This window comes from Eleutherodactylus coqui, chromosome 4 (assembly GCF_035609145.1).
Source record: "Eleutherodactylus coqui strain aEleCoq1 chromosome 4, aEleCoq1.hap1, whole genome shotgun sequence".
NCBI classification, from domain to species: Eukaryota; Metazoa; Chordata; class Amphibia; order Anura; family Eleutherodactylidae; genus Eleutherodactylus; species Eleutherodactylus coqui.
Window position 1 is genome coordinate 233,721,585 of NC_089840.1, and position 24,049 is coordinate 233,745,633.

A 24,049-nucleotide genomic window follows, 5' to 3' on the forward strand; every position below is an offset into this window, starting at 1 on the left:
TCCCTTTAAGCACCCTATAGCTGTGCCAATGATAGTTGCTCCGGTGCTTTCGGCAGAGCAATAGCCGTTCAGTAGATGAAGCTGAAGCGCGCCAGAAATCTCTTCCAGCCACCTGCCTCAATGCAGAGGAAATAAGCAGTTGCTCATAGATGAACGACTGCCTTTTTACACGGACTGATAGTCACTTGGTTTTTAGGCAAGCCAAAATGATTCTCTTTCCCTTTTCCGTTGGGTCTCGTGTTTACACAAGTTAGACAGTCGCCTTTAATGGCTCTTATGAGCGATTCATCGAGCAACTATCAACCTATACAAAGCACAATCACAGTGACCCTTTGGTCTTCGGACTTTAGGGGGAGCTATATTAACTGCCGTCCTTTTTTTTTGATACTTGGTCTTCAAAGATGACTGTGGTGCTTCCATAACTACCAAATGCACCTTGTACATCGGTAGTCTAAGGGTGGCTTTACACTAGTCAACTATTGTGAGAAAGTTCGCTCAATATAGCGAATGTAAGCAACAGATTTTCCATATGAACACAGAAAACCAAGATGGTGACGATCAAGAATTAGTACACCGATTGTCTTCTTTTAGTTCATCCAAAAACAACTGCTGGTTGAGTAATTATAGTCTTTTGCAAACAGGCCTTTTAATGACTAGTCAATAAGTTTGCAGGGATGTGCAACAGTTTGTACACCGACAACTTACTTTTGCATGCCGCCCTGATTTCCTACAACTGGTCACGTGAGCAGCACTGGCCAATCAAAAGGAGCGTAAAGTGTCTTAGACTGAGAGGTGGGGCTGTGGCCATCTTGGAAGACCGAAAAGAGTCCCCTGCAACTGGCAGAGAGCATGGCAGATAATATTGCTCTCCTCCTTTGACAAATTTTGACTGAAGAGTTGCTTTAGTAGACCTCCTTACGAAATTTGAAGACAGGAACTGCTGTGATGGAAGCCAATCTCCATACTGCACCGCAGAATACACTGGAGCTGTTTAAGCAAGAAGGAAAATCGTTCCTACTATTGTACAATTTATTTTGGGCACTCCTCCCGGATATTTCTCAGTTAATAGTTCTGAACACCACAAAAAAAAATACATATATCCCTTTAAAGTAGATCCGGTAATTGTTCCAACTGTTAGAAAAGAATTGGAGCTGGATTATCGCCAACAATCATCTTTACCTTGTGGAACATTAATAATTGTTCGGCGTAAGAACAACTTAAGGGTTTGCTTCCAGCAAGGAATACAAAACTTGCTTTAACGCCTGAAAGACAAAGGCGCATCTCCGCTGACTGCAGCATGACATATAGCAATGTCCCATAAATGTTTCATCAAAGTGCCTTCAGATCCCACAACACAGAGCTCATTTCAGAACATCTGTTCCTCCTTAACCCAACACCCCCATCACTCCTATCTAAAAGGGCTCTACAGTCTGCCGAGCAAACGTCTCAGGCTGGAAAAATTAAGATAAGTGATAAATAATAGCGGGGAAAGTTTTGGCATGGTAGATGTTAGTGCAATTACTGGCCTCTGCTTTTCTGCTTTGGACAAAACTGTGTTAAATCTTGTGTAGGGCCGGAGGGGGCGCTGCATGAGGAAGGAATCAAAGATCACCGAAGACAGAATGTCTAGGTACTGCATCGCCCTCGGAAAGATGGAACAATGCCTCTGCAACGCCACCTATTAGAAGGCAATATTTCTGCAAGTCAATGTCAGACATTCTAACATGACTGGGAATATAAGCCACAGCAAGAGTCTTCTACAGAAGGAAAAGATAAACCATGTACAGACCCTGTTCTGGAGTTTTTGCCCCTCATCAGTGCAGGGTGGGTTGCTGGCTGTTCGGAGATGTGGTTTGGAGATAGGTTAGCTCCTCCCAGTCAGCAGAAACCTACAGGACGCGACCCCGAAATAGCTGTCTGTGCATGGTTATCTTTTCCTTCTGGAGAAGATGCTGGCTTTGACTTTTTTTATTCACAGTCATGTTACAAGGCCTGTTAAAAGGTCAGATAATGACTTGCATAAATGTTACCTTCTGATAGGTGGCGCTACAAAGGCATTGTTCTCATCTTTCCATTTGCATATTTCCCAGAGGAGCACGCATGACCTTATATGTTTCCTCACAACTACTAGGTGCTCTCCCTAAGGAGAAACGTTGTCCTTCCCAACATGCATTTCCCTTAGAATGCTTAAAAGGGAACTAGTCACATGCTACGAGCCCCATAAACTAAAGGTATGAGCTAGTAGGAGATAGGCCAATGACTTAGGGGTGTAACCATTATACACGTCTTCCACCATGTTTCCTCGCTATCTGACATCTTCTTGCATTCTGATTGAAGATTGTACAGCTCCAATGTCAGAAGACGTCCAACAGGGTATTCTTACCATCTATTGCCAACCACTCTGGCGCGCACACACTGGCTTTAGCCAGCAGATGGCACCGTTGTATAACAGCAAAAAGAGTAAGCCTTTTAGGAAACCCTGAATTGGATTGAAAAGGGTTAAACAAGCTACGATCCAAATGTGAACAGAGCTTAACACAAAAAAAAAAAATGCAGAGACGGATCAGATCCACCAGAGTCAGGACTGTTACTTGCTCGTACCTCTTGCTTCTAGAAGGTGCACCCAAGCAGTGACCCTTTCCCTCCACCAACCCATATTCTACATTCCAGCATAATAGAAAGCGGTCGTCTAGATAATTGCTTTACAGAGTTTTTTTTTCATCTCACTAATAACCCTGTGAATCTTAACTTATATGGTTTCTGGGTATCCCAGTATTATTGTAACCCAATGTTGCCCAAAAATGCCAACTAAAAACAAAAAATTGTCTTGTGGTGTTAAACAGTCACTAAGAAGTATTAAGTCATGTCGGGTTACAGTTCAATAAATATAGCCTGCTGCCTATTCCTAAAATTAGCCTAAGCGAAAGCAATACTTTAAAAACCATAAACCAATATAAAAACGCCTTCCCTCCCAAAACTCTCACTGCAGCGCTAAACATTAGAAAGCTGTGAGGGATTTGAGCAGCAGGTTTTCTGGCACTTTTATGGAGCGAGGGGCTCAGCATGAGGCTGACACAGCACTTCACAGCTCCTACCCACGGCGCTCACTGCCAGATCACTAACCTCATCAAAAGGACCAGCCCGATATGCTTTAAAAGGTGCATTAATAACCGCGTCCTGTCGACAGAAGGAAAGGTCAGCACCCATTGGAAGCGGGGCTACTGGTCTTCGCTCCTGGGTGCTCCGAAGTTTCCAACCCGACATTCAGCTGCTGGATTGCTTGGGATTTTCTGGAGCTTTTTTAAAAAAATGCAGGGAATGGGTTGAAATAAACTATGGTGTACTCAACAGTTAGAGGACCCGCTGGTCCACTCCGATCCTGGAAGCTCCTGCAGCGATTATCTGCCGATCAGCATGCACATGATCACTGCAGCCAATCACAGGCTTCAGAGGGAATACGGTCATATATGGCACATGACCATCAAGGCTGCAGTTTTAATATAGAGGTGGAGACTTTAGTGGCTGTACTGGACATTTATGGGTGAGCACCGCATAGTTTATCCTGTTATTTCAGAACTATGTTTTATCATCTACCCATAGAATAGGTGAGACAAATCTCATTGGGGAGGTGGGGTGTATCACCACTCCACTTATTGAATGAAGCAGCAACGAGGGGGGTGTAGCGAGGAGGATAGGAGCACACAAGGCTCCCGTTCTTGGGATCATTGTAAGTCTCAGTGGCAAAACTGCTATCCTGTACAACAGGATTCTGGGTGTTCCGCTGAATCCCTTTAAACCCATTCATTAAACGTGCAATGGCATGGGTATAAGGTTGGGAATGCTTGCTGTAAATATGACGGCTGCTGCTTGGAGTTTGAATTCTTTGCGATAAGAAATGGTTGCAATGAATACCATACTACGTATTTTCGTATAACAAGCAAGTCTGACGCTTCAAAAGCGTAAAACCAAATAAATGAAAGGCGATGAGGAAGGAAAATATTTAAATGAAATCTAATACAAAGCCAAAGTGGTCTCAGGTAGACAAAAAAAAAATTGGGCAGAAATAAAATGCATCCACAATACTGAAACGTGTGAAGGCTTCAGGTTCTAGCAGAAATGGTGGAGCTGAATGAAGGTTTTCCGCTCCCCCTGGTTTCCTCTGTATTGAAGGACCACCTTGTGCAATCACCAATATTGCCATAAAGGGATCTCTATCCTCGTCTGCCAGCCAAAGCAAACATACTCCCCACCACAGCGTTTTAGTGGCTTCCATTTACAGCCGCCAAGGAAAATGAAGGATGCTCACATTACAGAAGTTCTACATAAGGTGCCAGCGGAGCATCGTAATGGACCTCAGACTCCTCAGCATGAACAGGGCTGTAGACCAAACCGGCCTACGACATCCGAAGACATGCAGTCGATAGAAAACTACTTGGTGTTAGAGGTCACATATACCTGGGCTGCAATTAGCAACGAGGAAGGTCTGGATCAAAAAGACGGAAAAAAAAGTAGAAATCCCACAATAAAAAAAAAAATGTAAAAACAGTGAAAAGTAGTAGAGTCTCAAACCTTCCAGCACAGAAACATGATAAGTCAATCATGACATCAATCTGGTGACTAGGAAGAGGTAGCTGCACAGATAAAGCTTCACACGGGCACAAATCTCACGCTTTCGCACAAATATTGCACGGATATAAAATCAATCCTTTTGAATGGACTTCTTCACATGAGCGTTTTTTTCCTCGCAGCATGTTCTATCGTTGGGCGGTCCCTCGGAACGCCTCGCCCATTGTTTTCAATGGGGCCTTAAAAGATATTGCATGGCGCTCACATGCCGTGCGATGAATTCCATTGAAATCAATGGCAAACACTTGTGATCTTTTGACGTGTGTGAAATGTGAGCCTGGGGATTACCATTTCACAGAAAAGATGCGAGGCGTGATGGCGAACCCGATATCGCGCTTGCCCGTGTGACTGTAGCCTTAGGTTGGCTTTAATGATTTTAACACGACACAGATAGAGATCGGGGCCCGTTCGCATCTGCGTTGGGTCTTTCCATTTCGCTATTCTGTTTTTGGAGCAGAGAAATGGAGTTAAATTGGATTTCAGTCGGTTTTCAGAAAACCAGGAAGCAAATGGAAAGTTTTCAGTTTGCTTCTGTTCCATTTGGTTTCCGTGAATAATGCAGTCTGCAGCGCTATTTGTTCAGTTAGGGAAAAAAAAAGGACTAAACAGAACTTGGTTTGCTTTTTGCTTTTTACCTTTTCGAAATCCATGGAAATGAATGGGGAAAAACTCAGATCTGTTCATTTCCATTTTAATTCTATTTCTCTGCTCCAAAAACAGTAGAAACAGAAAAGAGACCGTAAGCCCTAATGGACCGCCATCAATGGCTAGAAAGGAGAGAAAAGGCCCTTTCACATGCAAAGATAATCTTTCAAACAGCTGAAAGATTGAAAGATTTAGCGATGTAATTGCATAAAGTGTTAATGGCTTTTATGGCCATTAACACTTTATCATCTTTATTTGTATGTAAAAAGGACCTACAGGAGTTGTTGCAGAGCCCAGCATGTGTTTAAACACACTCTCAGCCGTGCAAACAGCTGCCAGCACATTCCATTGTTCTCCTTGTGGCTAGTGTAAACATACTGAGAGGAGAACATCCTGCAGTCTTTGGAAAAATGAGCGAAATGCATTCAAATGGAATGTATTTGGAACTAAAATCCCTTGTTCAAACGAAAAGTGAACGATGCCCGCGTTTTCATTTAACGATTATTGCTCATTTTCAGCCATTTGGAAGAATTTTGAGCGATAATCGTTGCGTGTAAAAGGGCCTTTAGGCCTCTGTCATGGCCGTGTGCTGTCCGTATAACTACACTGATAGAACAAGGCTCCACCATAGGCCATAGAGCATGAAGAAGAAAAAAATTTATGGCATGTCCTATCCCTGTGCATTTCAAGGACAAGAAATAGGGCCTGCCAAAGCTTGTCAGTATGCTGAGTCTACCGCTCCACACTCCTCCTCATTGTGGTTGTGCTCTCCCATTCTTCCTGAGGCGACTAACTGTTAAACCTCCACCAATCTAACTATTATCCAGCAGATAGGTGTTAACTATAATATGCACTGGAAAACCCGTTTAAAGGGGGTTGTACCAGGAAAGCAAGTACTCTCTTACCTGCAGATTATAGGATAACGTGTGGATTGCTAGGGGGTCTTACTGTTGGGATCTCCACCGATCCTTAGAATGAAGGACTGGAGCATCCCCAGATCTATGGGGCACCAGTTACACATGCACACTGCTACTCCATTATTTCAATGAGACCACCAGGGAGAGTTGAGTTCAAGTGCTCGGCTATCTCTGGTGGTCACAATGCAATGAAAAGTCTGTGTGTGTGCATGTGCAAATGCTACTCTATTGATTTGGGGATGCTCTACCCCATTACCAGAGCGGTTGGACCATTTCATAGGACAACTCAAGTAATTATAGCCCCCCCTCTATTTCAGGGGAAATGCCCTATAGTCAGTCTCCCAAAGAAAATGCAGCCAATAGCAAAAGGCACTAAGTATCACTCCATAGTTTGTGATTGCCTCAGGTGGTGGCTAATCTCCAAACGTCACTGTCGCTAATCACGTGACCATCTCATAGAATGGTAGACCTCCAGGGTCATCTGGTCCAACCCGCTGCTCAGTGCAGGATTAACTAAATCATCCCTGACAATTATTTGTCCAGCCTTTGTTTGAACACTTCTATTGAAGGAGAACTCACCACCTCCCGTGGCAACCTGTTCCTCTCATTGATCACCCTCACTGTCAGAAAGTTTTTTCTAATATCTAATTTGTGTCTAATTTGTCTCATAATCTCTGTTAACAAGAGAGGACGACAAGTGGCCAATCCCCAATGGCGCTGAAGTGATACACGCAATGCCGCCACTATGGGCTACCTTGTCTTTGTGAGACAGACTACAGCGTATCACAGATTTGGTCAGCTCTGGTTTTTCCTAAAAAGGGAGGTATAAATTAAATCGTATCTTCGACCTGCTCTATAAAAGGTATTTTTGAAGTTCTAAAAAAGGTTACCAGTCATTCAACAAACATGCAGAATGAGATGGAAGGAACTGAAAATCAAGACGTGTTTTTGACTCTAACCAATGCATACTTTTTCTCCCTATAAAGCCATGTGCCACTTGGCAGTACGAGCGGGAACTGCAGTAAAAAGTCCGAAAAAAATCTCACTCGCACCTACTCTGCCATTTTTACTGTTTGAAAAGTTAATAAACTTGTTACCTTATGAAACAAAGGCAGCTTTGCTTGAAATCGAGAGCGACTGCTATTACAGAACCTGCAGTTCTTACGGCGTAGCGATGAGATTATAAAGAGGCTCAGAAGGCCGTGTACAGGGATCGTTTAAAGTAAACTTTATCTGGAGCATAACACAGTCAAATCTGCAAAGCACATTAGGGCAGAAGTCATTAACACTAGTCAAACCGAGACGCCGAAGAAAAAAAGACGAACTGTGGTGCCGCCTAACGCAGCCGACATTTAATTGGAGTTAAAGAGACAAAACAGAAGCCGCGATGGCTCACATCTACGCAATCAATCAATGCTTTATGTGTACTTTGGATGTTACCGTAAGCCAATGTGCCAAAGACTCCTCAGAAAGAATTGAAGAAAGGCATTGTAACTTGCAGGTGTGGGGGCGAAAAGGGAGTCAATGTCAAAACAAGAGTAGATACATTCAAAGGATGCACATCGGGCAAAGGATATAGAGTCCACACACCGATAGAGGTGAGAAAAAGTAAGAAAGTTAAGGATGGTATTGTAGAAGTTTGGGTAGAAAGTAGAGAAAATGGCAGAGAGCCTGTAGGGCTCCAAACACGGCAGCGAGCAGGTAGAGCCACGTACACGATTGATCAATACATGATAAGGTGCTAGCAGCCTAGTATGCTGGCTGGCCATAGGTCGAAATAGCTTAACGATAAAAGGTAGAAGAAGGGTCAAATCAAAACTAAAGCTCTAGTGCAACCTGTTGCTATGTGTCAACTTAGAACAGATAGGAGTCGATGTTGGTACAATCAGGACAACGCTTTATTCTGAACGAACAGGTAACACATTTCAGGGGGTGCAGACCCCCTTCATCAGATTAGCTGGATTACTAGTGAGAACATGTAAAAAAAAACCACACTGTAAAAAATCCAGGAACAAAAAAAGAAGTGTGAAATAAAAAAAGTAAAGAAAAACATATGGATAAACAAAAATAAAAAACCGTAAGATCTAGTGGCAGCTGATAAAATTCCAAAAACATAAATCCGAATAGGTCATCAACAACTGCTTAAAAAACCCCTTTAAATACCAATTTAGAAGACTATCCTAAACACAATAAGAACAACCAAACCAATGGCCCGTACCTAAATGGTACAATATACTGTATGAAAATGGGCTGAGGGATGTAACACAAGTGGTAGTGAGCAAAAAGTGAAAAGAAGAAAAAAAACAGCAATACACTATCCCCAAGCCTAACTTTATCTACCCTAAGGTTATACAGAGCAACCACACTGAAATGGGCGAACCTGTCCAGGATTTTCAGCCTTATGTAGCCTCCACAATCCACTAACGAGAGTGTGAACACAATTTTCTCAAAACACTTATGTCCATCAATGGGAAGTGAAAAGGGGCAAAATAGTTGAAAAAAGTTACACAAAATAGGGTGGACAAATGCTATATTGAACCACTGTTTAGGCTATAAGCACAGCAAAGTATGTATAGCCAGGTTCCTAATAGAGCTACTCAGTGTGTCCCAAGTGTTGAAGAAGTTGTCATGCAGTCCGGGACCAGCAAAGAAGATAAAGCCGAGTAAACTGCTGTCAGCAGTGCCATGGGACTAGTTCCTCCTACAAAACCAGTAGGAACCCACCAAGGTCACCTAGATTGCTCCTCGCGACCTTAGCATTTGTAGGGTTAGAATTAGGGACAGAATATTGGCATCTCTTGTTCCTCCGCCATTTCATCCACTCATCCTGCTACCATGACTGAACTGCTGTTGCACCACGTTTTCACGTATTATAACATCTAGATATGAACGATTGGCTTAGTTGTTCTTTTTCCATTTTGTACATTTTTCTGAGTTGGTATTCTAATAGAGGGTATCTCTAAAGTAAGTCCCACTTTAGTAAATTACTCAGCAACCAACATATATGAAAGGCTGTTTTTTGATTTATATGATGCACAAAGATCCCAGGTTTTATCCACATTGCATTAATTCAAGTGAGCCCCGTGGGTGACAAACACGATGCGGTTATCGAACTTCTGCCAGACTCTGTCCAACATGTCTGGCCACAGTGTTTGTGGCTTCCTGAATTCTTACTCGCAAGTCATCAACGTTACGTGGCAGAGGCAGCACATAAGTTTAGTCCTTGACGTAGCCCCACAAACTCATGGAGTTAATTCGGGTGATCACGGGGGCCACTGAATGAGGACCTGGTTGTTTCTTCCCAGTCTTATTACTCCGTATTAGGTAGGCATGAACTTGGAGAAAGCGGGGGGATGCACCGTCCCTGCTGGTAGACATCATTCCGTTGCGGCCTTAACCAATTTTCCAAAATTTCCAGATAGGAAAGGTGGGATACTGTGAACTCCACAAAAGAAAAAAAAAGCGGACAGCCGGCATGGAGTGTTGGGGAGGTTTCAGAAGCCCTCAGAGGTCTTTGCACCGAGCCTCTCATGAGGTGCAAATGCCGCACCAGACGGTGTGGAGGATCATCAGCAAAAGGCTGCATATGAAGCCAAACAACTTGCACTACATTGGGCACTGGAGCACAAGGACAAAAGTTAAATGTTATCACTTTGCTTGGGCAATGCAAGAGTATGGACCGGAAAACAACCTCACGGAGTTAGGCCGAGTCTGGGCAGCAGTTTGATTACCGCATCGATGTTTGTTGCATCACCAACGGGGTTCATACTCAATTGATGTAATGTGGATAAAATATGAGATCTCGTCCATCACCCTATGGGCTTGTGAACTTAGCAGAAACTGCTCAAAACAGTGGACCAAAAAAAAAAAAAAAAAACCCCGGGAATAAGAACACATGCTGCGAATATGTTGGGTATTGAGTGAAATTATGAAAATGAGGGGAATTTCTAAATGAAACATCAATCCAGACCATCTCAAAAACTACTATCTTACATCATGGATTTGTGATCTTCATGGTTTGGGTTAATATAACATAAGAGTAAGCTTAAATTTGCAATTCATTTACAGCTGCACCGAGTCCCAGGGTCTTCAGTGAAGGGTTAACTAGGAGTGAAGAGTGGGGTGGAGGGGAGATGGAAAGTAGGCATTCCATCACTATGCTGGCCTGCTTCCTTGCACATGCTGTTACTGCACAATGTCAAAGCTGTGATTGTCCCTTCGAGCTGGAACGCGCTGGACCCGGTGTGCTTGCCTCCTGCATTTCCGTTTCACTGACGGGTGGCTGTGGTTTAGAAAGCACGCAAAGTGTACCCCCTCTGAAAGGGGGGTGGTGGACGGCTGAGCTAATGTAGTACAGGAGAACAGAGGAACGCTTGTTCACCTTCTCCCAGCAAGCCACACAGTGCACTAAATCCAAGTACAGAAAGCAAGCTATATTTAAAGGTCTCACCTAGCCACAGATTTACATGAAGGACAGGGACCCGAGTGTGTCCAGGAAAGGCACTTGAGGGAAATGCTTATTTAAATGTTCCTCTTGTTGCAGAGCTACACTCATTGTTAGAAAGTTTCACTCAATTCCGACAACTCCTTCTGGGAGCGGGATTTTTCTTTTTACGTGGGATTGTAACGTTGATATAAGGAAGGGGTTACAATATCGGAGCAAAAGGATACATTATTGTAGAAAACTGACCCCTTGAGGGAGGCTCTAGCACCCTGTTGTACTGCCTCTACTTTGGGTACAAGATGTGATACAGGCAGGCATGGAGGCTCTAGTACCCTGTTATACCGCCTCTAGCTTGGATACAAGATGCAATATGGGTGGGTATGGAGGCTCTAGTACCTTTTGTACCACTTCTAGATGGATACAAGATGCGATACGGGTGGCCATGGAGGTTCTAGTACCCTGCTGTACCGCCTCTACTTTGGATACAAGATGTGATACAGGCAGGCATGGAGGCTCTAGTACCCTGTTGTACGGCCTCTACCTTGGATCCAAGATGCGATACGGGTGGGCATGGAGAATCAAGTACCTTGTTGTCCCTTTAGTTTACTGCCTGGAAATGGCTCCGACAGACACAGGGTCCTGTAACCATAGTGCCATCTGTCTCTGGATGGTGGACAACAAAGCAGTTGGAGCTGCTTATGCAACAATCCTTTCTACTGGCCGTCTGTCAAGGCCATCCTGAGCCCATTCACATGGTGTGCTCTCACACATTTACTAGTCCCAACACCCAACCTACCAGTCTGATCAAAATGGACCAGGTGGCAGCAACTCATCCATACGACCATCCAACTTCTCATATTCCAATAATGCTCCCCCTCTCAAACTCTTAACTCGGCGCAATCTCTTCTCTGCATCGTAGAGGCGTCTGGTGGCCAACAAGCTCTACATAAGCGGAAGAAGAGATCACTACACACAAGGAGCCTCTGAGAGCCTTTTTATAGGCCAAGGGTGGAACCACTTGTAGGGCCTCAGGTGGCAAGACCGTTCATCTAACATCAAAACCATACATCCCAGCAGAAGTAACATAAAAGAAAAAAAAAACCATAAGATTCCAGCCTGTAAGACTTCCCTTACGGGAGCAGTTCCGCAGTATAGCAGGGGTGGCTGGGTCCAGGTTTAATGGCACTGTGCACTCTAACTCTTTACTTGAATAGTACTCAGCCTGCAGTACCAACCTGAACCACTGCACAATGTATGGAGCTCTCTGCTTCCTGCAGCCAAAAACAGCTACAACTTTAAGGGTTTAACACATCTTGCCAACTTATGTTCTAAATAAGGACCTGGTTTTAATGAACTATTGGTTCAATGGCTAAAACCCAGGACAGTTCCTGTGTTATTAAATGGCACACCATGTACGATAAATACAAAAAGTTGACCAAGTCCTGCGGAGCCCATCTTTGCAGCTGCTGCAGCTAACAAAAAGCAGCAAGTGGTAAAAACTGGCTGTAGCTGTATTAAATAAAAATGGCGCAGTCGTCCTTCGCAACCAGAAGCTGGTGCTTACATTGTACGAAGAGCTGGAATGGGATTGCCATAAATAAATATTCCTAGTCCTTGCAGACACGGTTATAGGTTACAGCTGCCAAAGCCTCTCACATACTACCATCCAAAGAAAACGTCAAGCAGGCACTAGAGACCGGCCGCTGGCATCGGAATTAAGAAGATACACAAATAAAAAAAATCCCATCTTAAATCACCAACCTAAACTGCAGCCAATAAGAGGATATTGTGGCATTAGCAACGTGTTCGAGAGTATGAGCGGGGAGATAAATCACATTCTTCAGCTTTTATAGCTAAATTTCTTCAAACTGGGTGCAAATTAAGTGTCCATTTAGGCTTGCGTCACTACTTGGGGCTTCAGGTGCGGCGAGGAGAAATGAGAGAGACTGTAAAGTGTTTGTAAGCACCAAAAAGAACATTTCATACATTACTACATGTAGGATTAGCATATGCCAACAAGTGTTCTGTGCCAGAAAGCAGCGGGTGGCACTTGCTGTAGAGTGCCAACCGCAAGCACTTTTGGGGAGTTTTCTTGTATGGCCCATAACCACAGAAGTACAGAGACTATCTGTGCGGCGATCGGATGAAGAAGAGTTTTAGGTGCTCTGCTGGGGACAAGGGATACATTTTAGCATCAAGCGGTGTTTACTTATTGGAATATATAGGACTTATTTTAGCTTTAGATTTCTTGGACGGTGTCTCCGTTTCACTGCAGGATATAATCGAGTAGTTGTAACTATTCCATCTTCCCAACCTACAAACTGACATTTAACTTACTGCTACAAAAACATCTGTCTGGGGTTTTAAGGGGTGGTAAGCAGGGGAAAAAAAAAAAGTGGTCCGTCAGCAACCGACCAACATGAAAGGGTTTACGCTTAGGGCTGGTTCACAATGGTCAAGTAACTGGGCCCAGTTCTTGACTTGCTCTCACATTTTAGTGCTTGACCAGTTTAAGGGAAACTCCTATCACCGGGTTCCCCCATGGTATAAAATAATATCAGCAGCGGTTCACCTCTCCCCACTCGTCCTCCGACACCGGCTTTGGCCTCCACTGTGAGTTTACAGGCAGCTGTGACATCCCATAAACCTGCTGTAGCTGCCAATGACAGCGCTCTCATTGGCTGCTGCAGTTTGTTTGTAGACGGGCTGAGCATGCAAACGGACGTCACAAGGAGATGGCGGGGAGCGGAGAGAGGTGAGCAACTGCTAATTTGGTATTTTATTCCATTGGGAACCTTGTAATAGGGGTTTGCCTTAACTTTGACAGGCTCTTTAACTGGCCCAATGAAAAAAAAAAAGGAAAAAAAGGATTCCTCCTTCTGCTATTCTACTCGCCTACGCACTGCTCTGTGCACTTTCCTGTCAGTTAACACAGGGTAGAGTGCAAGGAGGGTGCACAGTAGAGTGGGGAAGAAGAGGGCGAGCGAGCAACTATGCAGTCTGCTCAACTGTTAACTGTACTCTCCCCTCCACTGGTCGAGTTGTCATGCTTTTACTAACTTCCCTGCCTACTTGACCATCTACTTGGCCAATGTAAACCAGACTTTAGTGCAATGTAAAGTTTACCTTGATGGAAGCTTCAAAGGAGTCCCTTACTAGGGTCACATGATCATAAACAACCTCTTGAAGGGTACTTTTACACGGGCTGAGTAAATCACCGGAAGAGACCTCCTGCTCCACCTCCATTCAGTGAGTGATTATCACCCCAGTGTAAAAGCACAAGAGTGATAATTATTGGAACGGCAACCCAACAATCACCCCATGTACGAAAAACACCCTAGGAGACAGCTTTCAACACCTCTGATAAACCATTTATTTTATTGGAGAAAGTTGCTATCAGCTGCTCATTCTCCTTATTTTAGCAGACACTAGAGAGGAGGAGGTACACACTAACCGTAACACGAGTTGTACTCAAGAGACTCGGGGGCAACTCACATCCAACAGGACACATAGCTGCCCGTGTGCTCTCCAACATATATGGACTCCCACACTTCCATGCATTGGTATGTCCCATTTCTCTTTTGTGAAACTGACAAGAATAGGGCATGCCATGAGCTTTTTTTTTGTCTATGCGTATAGCGTCCTAGGCCTATAACGGGGCAGTGTGCTGTCCATGGATTAACAGACAGCAGCAGCCCCAAATATGCTAGTGTGCTGGAGGCCTAAGGATAATGATCGTCCGTAAGATACTTTGTACAAACAATCCAACCGGCAACAGCAAAGGCTAAACTGTTCGAAGATGCACAACACACACCGAGGTTGGGCGATCAAGGAAATGATCAACCAAGTTGGCAGTTTATGAAATACAATTGTATTTTTGCCCAACCATGGCTGAAACTTTCCAACCAGACAGGTCACACATTTTGTCAGATGTGTCGCCCATCGTAAGTGATCGTTAGCATAGAATTTCCAGATTGTCAAAATCATCCAGCTATTGACTTGTGGGCATATGGGCAGCTTTAGCAGCTCTCCGCTTTGGTTTAATGTGGGTTCTTCAGCAAGGAACCACTTCTATGAAGTCAATATGCCCATATGAAAAAGTGGTTGTCGAGAGGAGACCACTTCTATAATACAAGCTGCAATTTCTCAAATTCTAAGAGATAGTCTCAGAACTAGTTTAATAATGAAGGTGATCAACGATCCTGCAAGGGCCCTCACAGATTAAAACTGTTCTACCAAAAAGTGACAGTGTTGTTCATTACAGTCAGTTTCTTAATTTTATTTCAGGGTAGGGTTGAAAATGTAAAGAAAAATGATTGGTTGCTATGATTACTTTAAACTGCTTTTATGTATAAGAACTAGTGTGTCAATCAGCTGGTGGATATTAAAGAGTTGTGCTGTGACTTCCTGCTGTGATAGAGGCAGACAGAGCAACTTTCCTCTGTGTTTATAGAGAGCGCTATCCATACAACTGCAGCAATGACCTGCCTCTCTAAAAACAGGTACACTATAGAAAAACTTTTCTCTTGAAAGGGAGGGGCATTTATGATTTAAAGCCCCTGTAAACACAAAAATTCTAGCATATGTAATAAACCTATTCTTGTAGATATAAGCTCACATTTAGATCATCAAAACCAAAGATGGATTTTGTGTTTGTTCCTACTGTAAATCTATTCTTTGGTACCTACTGCACCCTCTCCCAACTGAATAAAAAAGCCATAGAATATTTTCCATTCTCTGCAACGTTAATACAAGCAGGCTTTACCAGACAATAACCAGTTCTGTGTTTGTAGATACGGCACATAGAAGCCAAGCTATAGATTCTGTATAGTGCATGCCAAGCTCGTGAAAGAGTCATTATCTTTGTCTGTACTTCGTGACTGGGTGGGCTGTTCTTTAAAACTTTCCCAGCAGCAATTCATTGGACTGCATTATTTTTTACACCTATGGAACTACTGGAGGCCTCCTTTTTTTAATAAGTAGAAATGGGTAACGAGCGAGCGTGTAAAACCTGATCTGGATATCTTCAGAATTTTAAAAGGGAGACCATAAAATATACTGGAAAAGCAGATGCAAATAGTCCTATACACCTTACAGGAAAAATATGACTCACTAGCCATGCTACACTTGTGCAAAGAAAGACTGCTGCAGTGTGTGAGGGAAAGGTCAGCCGTGTCTACAAAGTTCCATGACGAACCATGGAGAAATGGGAAAGGTAAAAAAGAAAGAAAAAAAGGAAAAAAAAAGGGGGGGGGGGGCGACACAAAACATACAGTTACAGCAGACAGGCAATACCTCTCCAGGTCCGCATTCATAAGGAAGGTCCTTGTGCACGCTCATCTGGTACTTGGCATAAAGAGCGGCTGAAGATTCGAAGGAAGCCACAAATTCAGGGTCCTCCATGGAAACCGGAACTAACTTGACCTTCAGGGGCAAGGGAAAGCCAAGCTTAGCTACAGAACAAACAACATCGGACAGAACTTGTGAAGTGGTCCCGCTAAATGGACTATGAGCTTGGTAAGCTGTCACCTGCTACAGTGGGAATAAAACATACATCAATAAGGATCTTAATAGACATCAGAGAAAAACGACTGCTCCGAGTTTCTGCGTCGTCACAACTTCCATCTCTGCTAAGGAGCCGTTACCTGTAATAATTTGTTAGGTTGCAAAAACACTGAGGGAAAGACAAGAACGGCTCTCTAGAATGCTATGTACTAAGCTGCAGTCCTGCACCAAGAGGCTTTGGAACTACACAAGGTCAGGATGCAGACAGCTTCTTGTCATGCTGCCTGAATTAGGTGGTGGCTTATATGGCACTAAATCAGGGGAGCGGATTTACACGTGGTTTGACAAGGTGCCCTGTCATGCACTGGTTTCATTACTTTGAAAACACAGAAAAGAGAAGGAAAGGAGTCATTCAGAGAGTGACCCATTGTAAAAAATCACGCTACTTCTGCCTAAACAAATTTAAGAGTTTTGGTAATTTAAAAAAAATCTTATATATATATAATTATTATTATTTTTTTAATTCTAAAACCCTATACTTTCTGGAGATTTCTTTTTATTGCGGATATTAAAAAAATATGTAAATCTAAAAGTATATCCTAAAATCCTGCTGTTTTCCCACTGATCATCAAGCCTAAAGGGCTTATTTACATGAGCGTAAATCGGCCGGTGTTTTCACGGCCGGCCGATATACGCTTCCATCTGAGCGGTCTCCCCCCTTCCCTCCCACTCACCGACTCTCTGCCTCTCTCCTTCACTCCAGCGTTTTCAATGGGAGGGGGCGGGACAGGGGCAGCGCTAAGCTCCACCCCGCCCACTCCCATAGCTGGCCAGGTGCAAGGGGCGGGGAGGGGGGAGCTTAGCTCTGCTCCCATCCCACTGCAAACCACTCGGAGGGGAGGAGAGAGGCAGAGAGTCGGTGAGGGGGAGGTCGGCCGTGAAAACGCAGGCCGATATACGCTCATGTAAATAAGCCCCAATACCCTGATATTTCCTGTTCTGTAAAGAAATCTTTTCAGCCGTCATTGCATCGTCATCATATAATATAATGTATGTTACCTTTCATTGTGTTCCTGGCTTAGTGGTCAGTGTGAAAACGGCAGGATTTTAGGATGTATATCGTATATTCAATACATATACACACATACAAAAAAAAAACCCCATAGAATCCACTAGTCACAATAAGAGATGGTCACAGCTCCCCTCCTCCACCTCCCTGCGTAATGAACACTGTACAGATCACAAACATGTCTAGAACATGTCAGTGGGTCAGCTCCTGTCCTTTGTATCTATGGGTCATGAGGCTACTGTAAAAGCATCACTCAAAATTCTGTTAGCTGCAGCTCCGAAAGATTGACGTCCGCATAGCCATGTACAGGAAATTTTTTAAAAGCGTGGAATCACAAAATAAAAACATTAGAAAATGGAATGGGTTTTACTATAATAAATTATATATATGTAATGTATAAGGAAAAAGAGGCACAGCAGCAGCAGGTGCCTGTAATGACAACTAGAAATAGTCCAAACATCTTTCTTTAAAAAAAAAAGGGGGGGGGGGGGGGGAGGGGGGACAACGACTATCAACTGGCCAAAAAAAAAAAAAGCATACGCTTTCTACATGTGAGTAAACATAGTTTTAAGATTTGATCTCTGCTCATATTTGAGCCGGAGGCCCTGTAGTAAAGTCTGAGATCTTGGCAGGACCTCGGATATTCCGTTAGACTGTAGTGGCGCCCAATGGACTCCACTGATTTATATTGTGCAATGGACCCAGCACTGAATTTTGCTTTCATTCCTAGAAAAAACCCACAACGCACATGTAAAAAGAGCCTTGAAGCAACCCTCCAAACCTGGACAAAGATGGCCGCACCACTTCTGTGACTACCTGATGCCCACTGTATTGCTAGTTCATCATTAGTCTAAGACACCACATTGATCAGTGCTGCCCGCGTGAGTAGCACTGAGCAGTCAGAGCAGCATGTAGTATCTGATTAACCAGCAATACAGTGGGCATCAGAAGCTGTGCGGCCATCTTTGTTTCTCCTGGATCGGAGGGTTACATGAAGGAGCATGCATCCCCAAAGGATGGATCATAGAAGTCTGATAGATGCGGACTCCATGTAAGTCAGGGACTGACCACTCTGTATGCAATGGCTCAAAAGAGGTGTATAGTTGACCATCATCATAAGATAGAAAGTATCTAGGCACGTTACTAACTGGAGAAGTTTTTCTCCCCTTCTTTTTAGACAAGAGATCCTTTGTAAATGTCTGATAGGTAGGGATTCCCCTTCTGGGGCCCACACACATATTGAGCGAATATGGATCCGTGGACCCCAGATCCAGCCTGAAGCTAAGAAGACAGATGACCGTGCGTGTGGAAATATTTGTTCAAGTCTGTGAGAGTTATGGCATGAGCAAATATGCTTGTCTTTTTGCATGTTTCCTTACGGGCAAGAGGTCATCAACTTGGCAAGTCATCAGAGTAGTTGTGGGGAATAGGTGCGTAATTTAACCCTTTCCAATGCAATTTGTATCCTGGTTTTCCTAGGGGGCTTACTCTTTTTCTGCTATTACAGAATGGTGCTATCTGCTGGCTAAAGCCAGTACTGCATGAGGTGACACGTTGGATAGGCTCCGACAGCAGAGAGGCTGGCAATATACAGCAAGAGAACCCCAACGGATGTCTTCCAACATCGGAGCTGTACAGCCTTAAATCATAATGTCAGACAGTGGATTGGAAAGGGTTAAAAAGGGTGACTATATGGGGTAGGAGGAGATTATTTTGCCCATCTTAAACCGATTGCTTTCAATGGGAAACCTCGCATCCCACTGTCGTGCGATACGTTTTACTATCCCAATGAAAACAATGGGCGATGCGTTTACGTATATGACTTCATTCAAAAGAATGGGATTCCTATTCGCGCGAGTCTCGCAACACACAAATGTCACGCGAGACTCTTGGCTGTGTGAAACCAGCCATAGTGTGTAAGGACAGGTTTGCAAGATGGATTTTCTGCTCTGAAATCTGTGTGAAAGATGTTTGCATTACCCCCATCTCCCTATTGTCTTCAATGGGGATCTGTGTGGCGCTCATACGATGTAGAGTTCAAATCCCCATCATGAACAAAAAAAAACGAAAACAAAAACTTAAATTTTTGGCGATTTCTGCATGAAAGTTGCACTGAAACTATGGCGGGTAAGCTCACAGTGTTACTGTTCCACACTCCTGGTATGATAGTGTACAGGATGTGAGTGCCAGTGCCAGCAGAATGGGCTGTGATGCTGCAGCCTCTGGTTGGCAGGCAGGAGTCACCTGACTTGCGCCGGACTACAGTGCTGGATCGCCGGTGCCAAGGATAGGCAACTACTGCTATATTTGTTATTTTCTCACCTGCCATAAAATATTAAAAAGTAACCAGACACCCCCTATAATACTGTGTGGACGCGCTCCGTGAATTATGCTCACCCCCAGACGGAGTTAAGAACGAAACCTGGAACATCAGATTAATTGTTCCTACAATAACTTTTTGTGCTGCGATACAGGAAAGCATGAGAAAGCACAACGATCACAACCAAATCTGATGTACTTCAATATCTAAAGACATTGCCCAATACAGGTCTACTGGCCAAAAACGTCCGTCTCTCCCACACACCGCACAATACCGCCAAGGCAGCGTCTGATCTCTTACAGCAGATGTCAAAAACTCTCACTCACTCAAGTGGAGGGGGGCACAGATTCCCCGAGAACTGCCACAATGTGACTAGAACATGGAAGGAGACTGAAAGCATTTGTTCTGCTCTAGGTACGCAGCGCTGGGTTGGCACCCGCTAAAAAGAAGTGAAGGAGGTCACTGCCCATTTGAGCAGAACACCGAGATCCTGTTTAGATTTCTCTGCTTTTTGACTTGAACATTCACGATTCTCGCTGGCACGCGATTTCCCACGGAGCTCCAGAAATAGCAGGCTTGTGAACATCTAAGGGTTTGATCAGAAACCAAATACTGTTTGTGATGCGATCTCGGGCAGGTCACATTATGTGCCCGTGTGTCTGGAGCACAGCGAGATGCAATGGAGTCTCGGGCCGGTAAAGGTCTTGTGAAGGGATGACATACAGTTGGTGCTGGATAAGTCTGAACCCCTTACAGTAGTGGCGGGGTGAAGGAAAAAAACAAATGCCTTATTAATTTTGGCTCTTCGTTATTGTTTTGGCTCTTCCAACACCCGCCTATTCGTATGCCTAGACTTTGTGTTTGTGCAAGGTCCACCGTGTATCTCCTCTGACCTGGCTTACGGTTGGCTTGTCAGGTGGGTCCTGGTGAATGGTCGTCTGATAGCGCTTATAGACTTGGTAAGACTCTTGGAACGTTGCTTTGAACTGGGAGCTGGGAGGACAGGACCTCACAAGTTTTACCTTTGAAAGGAGGGGAAAAATAAAAACAAACAGCCGTTACGGCACATTGCGAGAGACGGATCACCCCGTAAGGAGAAGGAACACCATGGTGGTCACACAAGAGCTTGGTGTAATCCTGCTGGAAAAGATGCAGACTATAAAAAAACAACAATGTGATAAAGAAAAAAAAATAACAAAGGGTTTCTGTTACGGGCAAGGGTGGTATATTACTGGGATAGGTCACCAATGACCGATCGGTAGAGGTGGACCCCCAATGGCCTTCACTATTCTAATATACATACGCTACAGGCTTTTTCGTGCACCGCAACTTTGACCTCTTTGTATGACCTTTGGTGGATGATTTTGGTGTCATTAGATTTGTTACATCCTCACCACCATAAAATTTGATTTTGATACATTAGGTGACTTGTCAGGCCATGTCAAAGTTACTATGTTAAGTCTAGTGGTGCTGTTGTGCTTCAGCCAACATCGCCGCTAGGGAGAGTCAGGGCTCCTTCTCACTGGCGAGGGCGATAACTGGCTGTCAATCACTGCCCGATGTTGCCCTCAGAATCCATGTGGAAACCCCTGGATGCGAGAAGTTTTCACAAAGAAACAACGTCGCATCCCTGTGTAGCTGAAGGAAACCCCCGGCGTGGCTGTCACAGCCGTGACAGGGGATTGCACTGTTCTCCCATTATTTTCAATAGGACTGGAGCTGCTGCCGCCGGACCCATTGGAAACAATGGACGAAAAAGAAAGGACATGCTGCGATTTTTTTCCCCTGCATAGGGCATCATGCAGGGAAAGCTTGCAAATGTGAATTAATCTATTTTATTTTCACGCAGCGAACATCGCGTTAATCTAGTTTCTAGAACAACGTGGCGTTGGCACTAAACGTGCTGGGGCAGTTAGCCTCCTACCAGCTCTGCGTGGCTTTTGGCCTTGCTGCTTTCTAGCTCAGCTGTTTTAGATTAGAGCTGTGATCTCTGACTATAGTTTGTCTATAGTGCCTAATCTGGAGCAGTCTGGGACACACCTCCCGTCTCATCATTGGTTCAGGCTTCCTCTCCTATGCAGCTTTAACCAATGGTCAGTCAGCGGGTGTGTCCCAGACTACTCGGATGAAGCTGTAGCTAAACTTTAGTCACAGATCACAGCTCTGTTCTAATGGAGCTAAGCAAAAAAGAAAATTAACCAAGGAGCAAGGTAAGAGGAAAAAATGAATAGCAGGTATAATAGATATTGACTTGCATATCAATTCTGAGCTCCTGACAAAAGGGTGGCTTTAATTTCATTTTAAGAACATCTTGATTAAAGTCACAGCCACATCATATATAACAATGGGAAGATGGAACAATACCTCTGCAGTGCCACCTATTGGAAGGCAGCATTCCTGCAAGTCAATGTTAGACTTTTTAAATAAGCCTTGTAACAATCACTGGGTATTGTGAGCCAAAGCCAGAATAACCATACACTGACAGCTGTTTCAAGGAATTTGCCACTTATCAGTATTACTGCAGGTTTCTTTCTGGCTTGGCAAGTGATAGGCCTATAGACGTGGGTCAGGAAAGGTATAGTTTCTCCTTAAGGAGAGCAGCTAGGTGGTGTGTGAGGAGATTTATAAGACCATCTATGCTCCTCTGGGAAATATGCAAATGGAAAGATAGAACAATACCTCTGCAGCTGTCATTGTTATAAGGCTTGTCTAAAAAGTCTGACATTAACTTGCAGGAATGCTGCCTTCTGATGGATGGCGCTACAGAGGTATTGTTCCATCTTTCCATTTGCATATTTCCCAGAGGAGCATGCATGGCCTTATATGTCTCCTCACACACTTTCTAGGTGCTCTCCTTAAGGAGAAACGATACTCTTCCTGACCCACGATCATATATGATGTGACTACTACTACCAAGCAGTTCTTCCCTTTCTCTGCTGGCAACGATGCCAATCCCGCTTTTACATAAATAGCTGACCGTGACAGTCTGGTTGCAATGAATATATTACCCAACAACCTCAGTCTTAATGCGGTGTCAAGTGGTTTATTTGTTGGCAGACAGTCTGTCTCTGATTTTCATGTATTCAACTAAAGGCAGAATGGCCAGTTAACTGAAAAATAAGGGCTCGTCCACATCTGCAAAGGTTTCATTCGGAGTTTCCGTTGTGGATTTCCGTTAAAATCAAGAAATGGCTAGTCTGGAAAAAAAATTGCCAGAGGGCATAAGTGAAGCCAACGGGCTTTGTTCGGTTCTCTCATAGGACAGATATGATCTGAACGGGGATTCCAAATTCCTAGATAGTGGAATCCAGAACACTGATGAGAATGAGCCCTAAGGAGGAACTTGCAGGAGTTAAAAGAGTGTTGAAAGAGACTGACGAAAAAAAAAAAAAATCTTTTTTCCAGAAAGCGCCACTCTTCTCCACAGGCCTTCTTTGGTATTACAGCTGAGATATTAAATATTAATAAAAACCATAATGTTTGTAGCTGCCTGTAAAGAATTAAAGTTAATGGACACGCAGCATTGTTGGTTTAGGAAATGAGGCGGAACACAAGATAAAAGATAAGACAGAAAGAAATTTGGCAAATTAAAGCTTTTTGATATTACAGAACAAATTACTGCATATACTGCAAAACTATATAGTGATATAATAGGAAAAGTTATAAACTGTTACAGGAGGAGAGACGAAAAAGAGTTTGTTTTTTTTTCCCTTTTGTGTAAAAAAAAATAAAATTGATATTATATTGCCCCCTTGTGGCTAAAACCATACACAAGGCAATGGAGCATCTAGACACAATATAGTCTGGTCTGTAGTGACTATGAAAACACTAGGACAACTTTTAGACATTTAGCAGAAAAAAAATGTCATTCACTTTATTCAGTGGGTCAGCACGATTACAGTGACACGACAAGTAAAGTTATTGTATTTTTTTTTTTTACGTTGCACCAATTTAAAAAGAAGAAAAGGAAAATTCTTTCATCGCCGTATTCCCACAACTTTATATTTTTTTTAACTTTTCCAATTAAAACTGTGTGGGAACTTTTGCAGGGCCTTGGGGGTGGGGGAGGTATGTTGGGGTGCATCCGATATTTTAATCTCTTTTTATTCATTTTCTTGGAGACAGGTTGACCAATTTAAAAATAAATAAGTAAATTAAAAAAACCTGTCATGGAATTATGCTTTTCTTATGAAGCAGCAGGAAATTATTATATATCATAGATCTTTTTTTTTTTTTTTTCCTCCTCTCACATTTTCTTTTCTTTACTTCCCACCAAGGCACTTTTAATTGCAATTATCCAATCGTTTGGTATTGCAATATAGTGTCCTTTTATTGGCAGCCTATTAAGCCCTACCACAAGCAGGGCTTAACGGGAAGAAATCAGTCTTAGGGTGGATTCAGACGATCGTATATCGACTCGGGTTTTCACGCCGAGCTGATATACGCTGTCCTCATCTGCAAGGGGGGAGGATGAAAGAGCCAGGAGCAGGTACTGAGCTCCCGCCCCCTCTCTGCCTCCTCTC

The 24,049-nt window shown here is 43.6% G+C and overlaps 1 protein-coding gene across 7 annotated transcripts in view; it reads right to left on the bottom strand.

Annotated features, from left to right (window-relative positions):
* Positions 1 to 24,049, bottom strand: part of ATE1 (arginyltransferase 1) — an 83,656-nt gene that overhangs the window by 39,013 nt on the left and 20,594 nt on the right. For 3 of the 7 annotated variants that reach the window (XM_066600866.1, XM_066600865.1, XM_066600861.1), the window contains exon 7: positions 15,928 to 16,056. The exons of 1 other annotated variant lie outside the window; for it this stretch is intronic. In XM_066600866.1, coding sequence (XP_066456963.1) covers positions 15,928 to 16,056 — 129 coding nt within the window. Of the gene's footprint in view, positions 1 to 15,927; positions 16,057 to 20,419; positions 20,549 to 24,049 lie in introns of all 7 variants that reach the window. 3 more of the 7 variants (XM_066600862.1, XM_066600864.1, XM_066600860.1) reach the window with 1 other exon arrangement.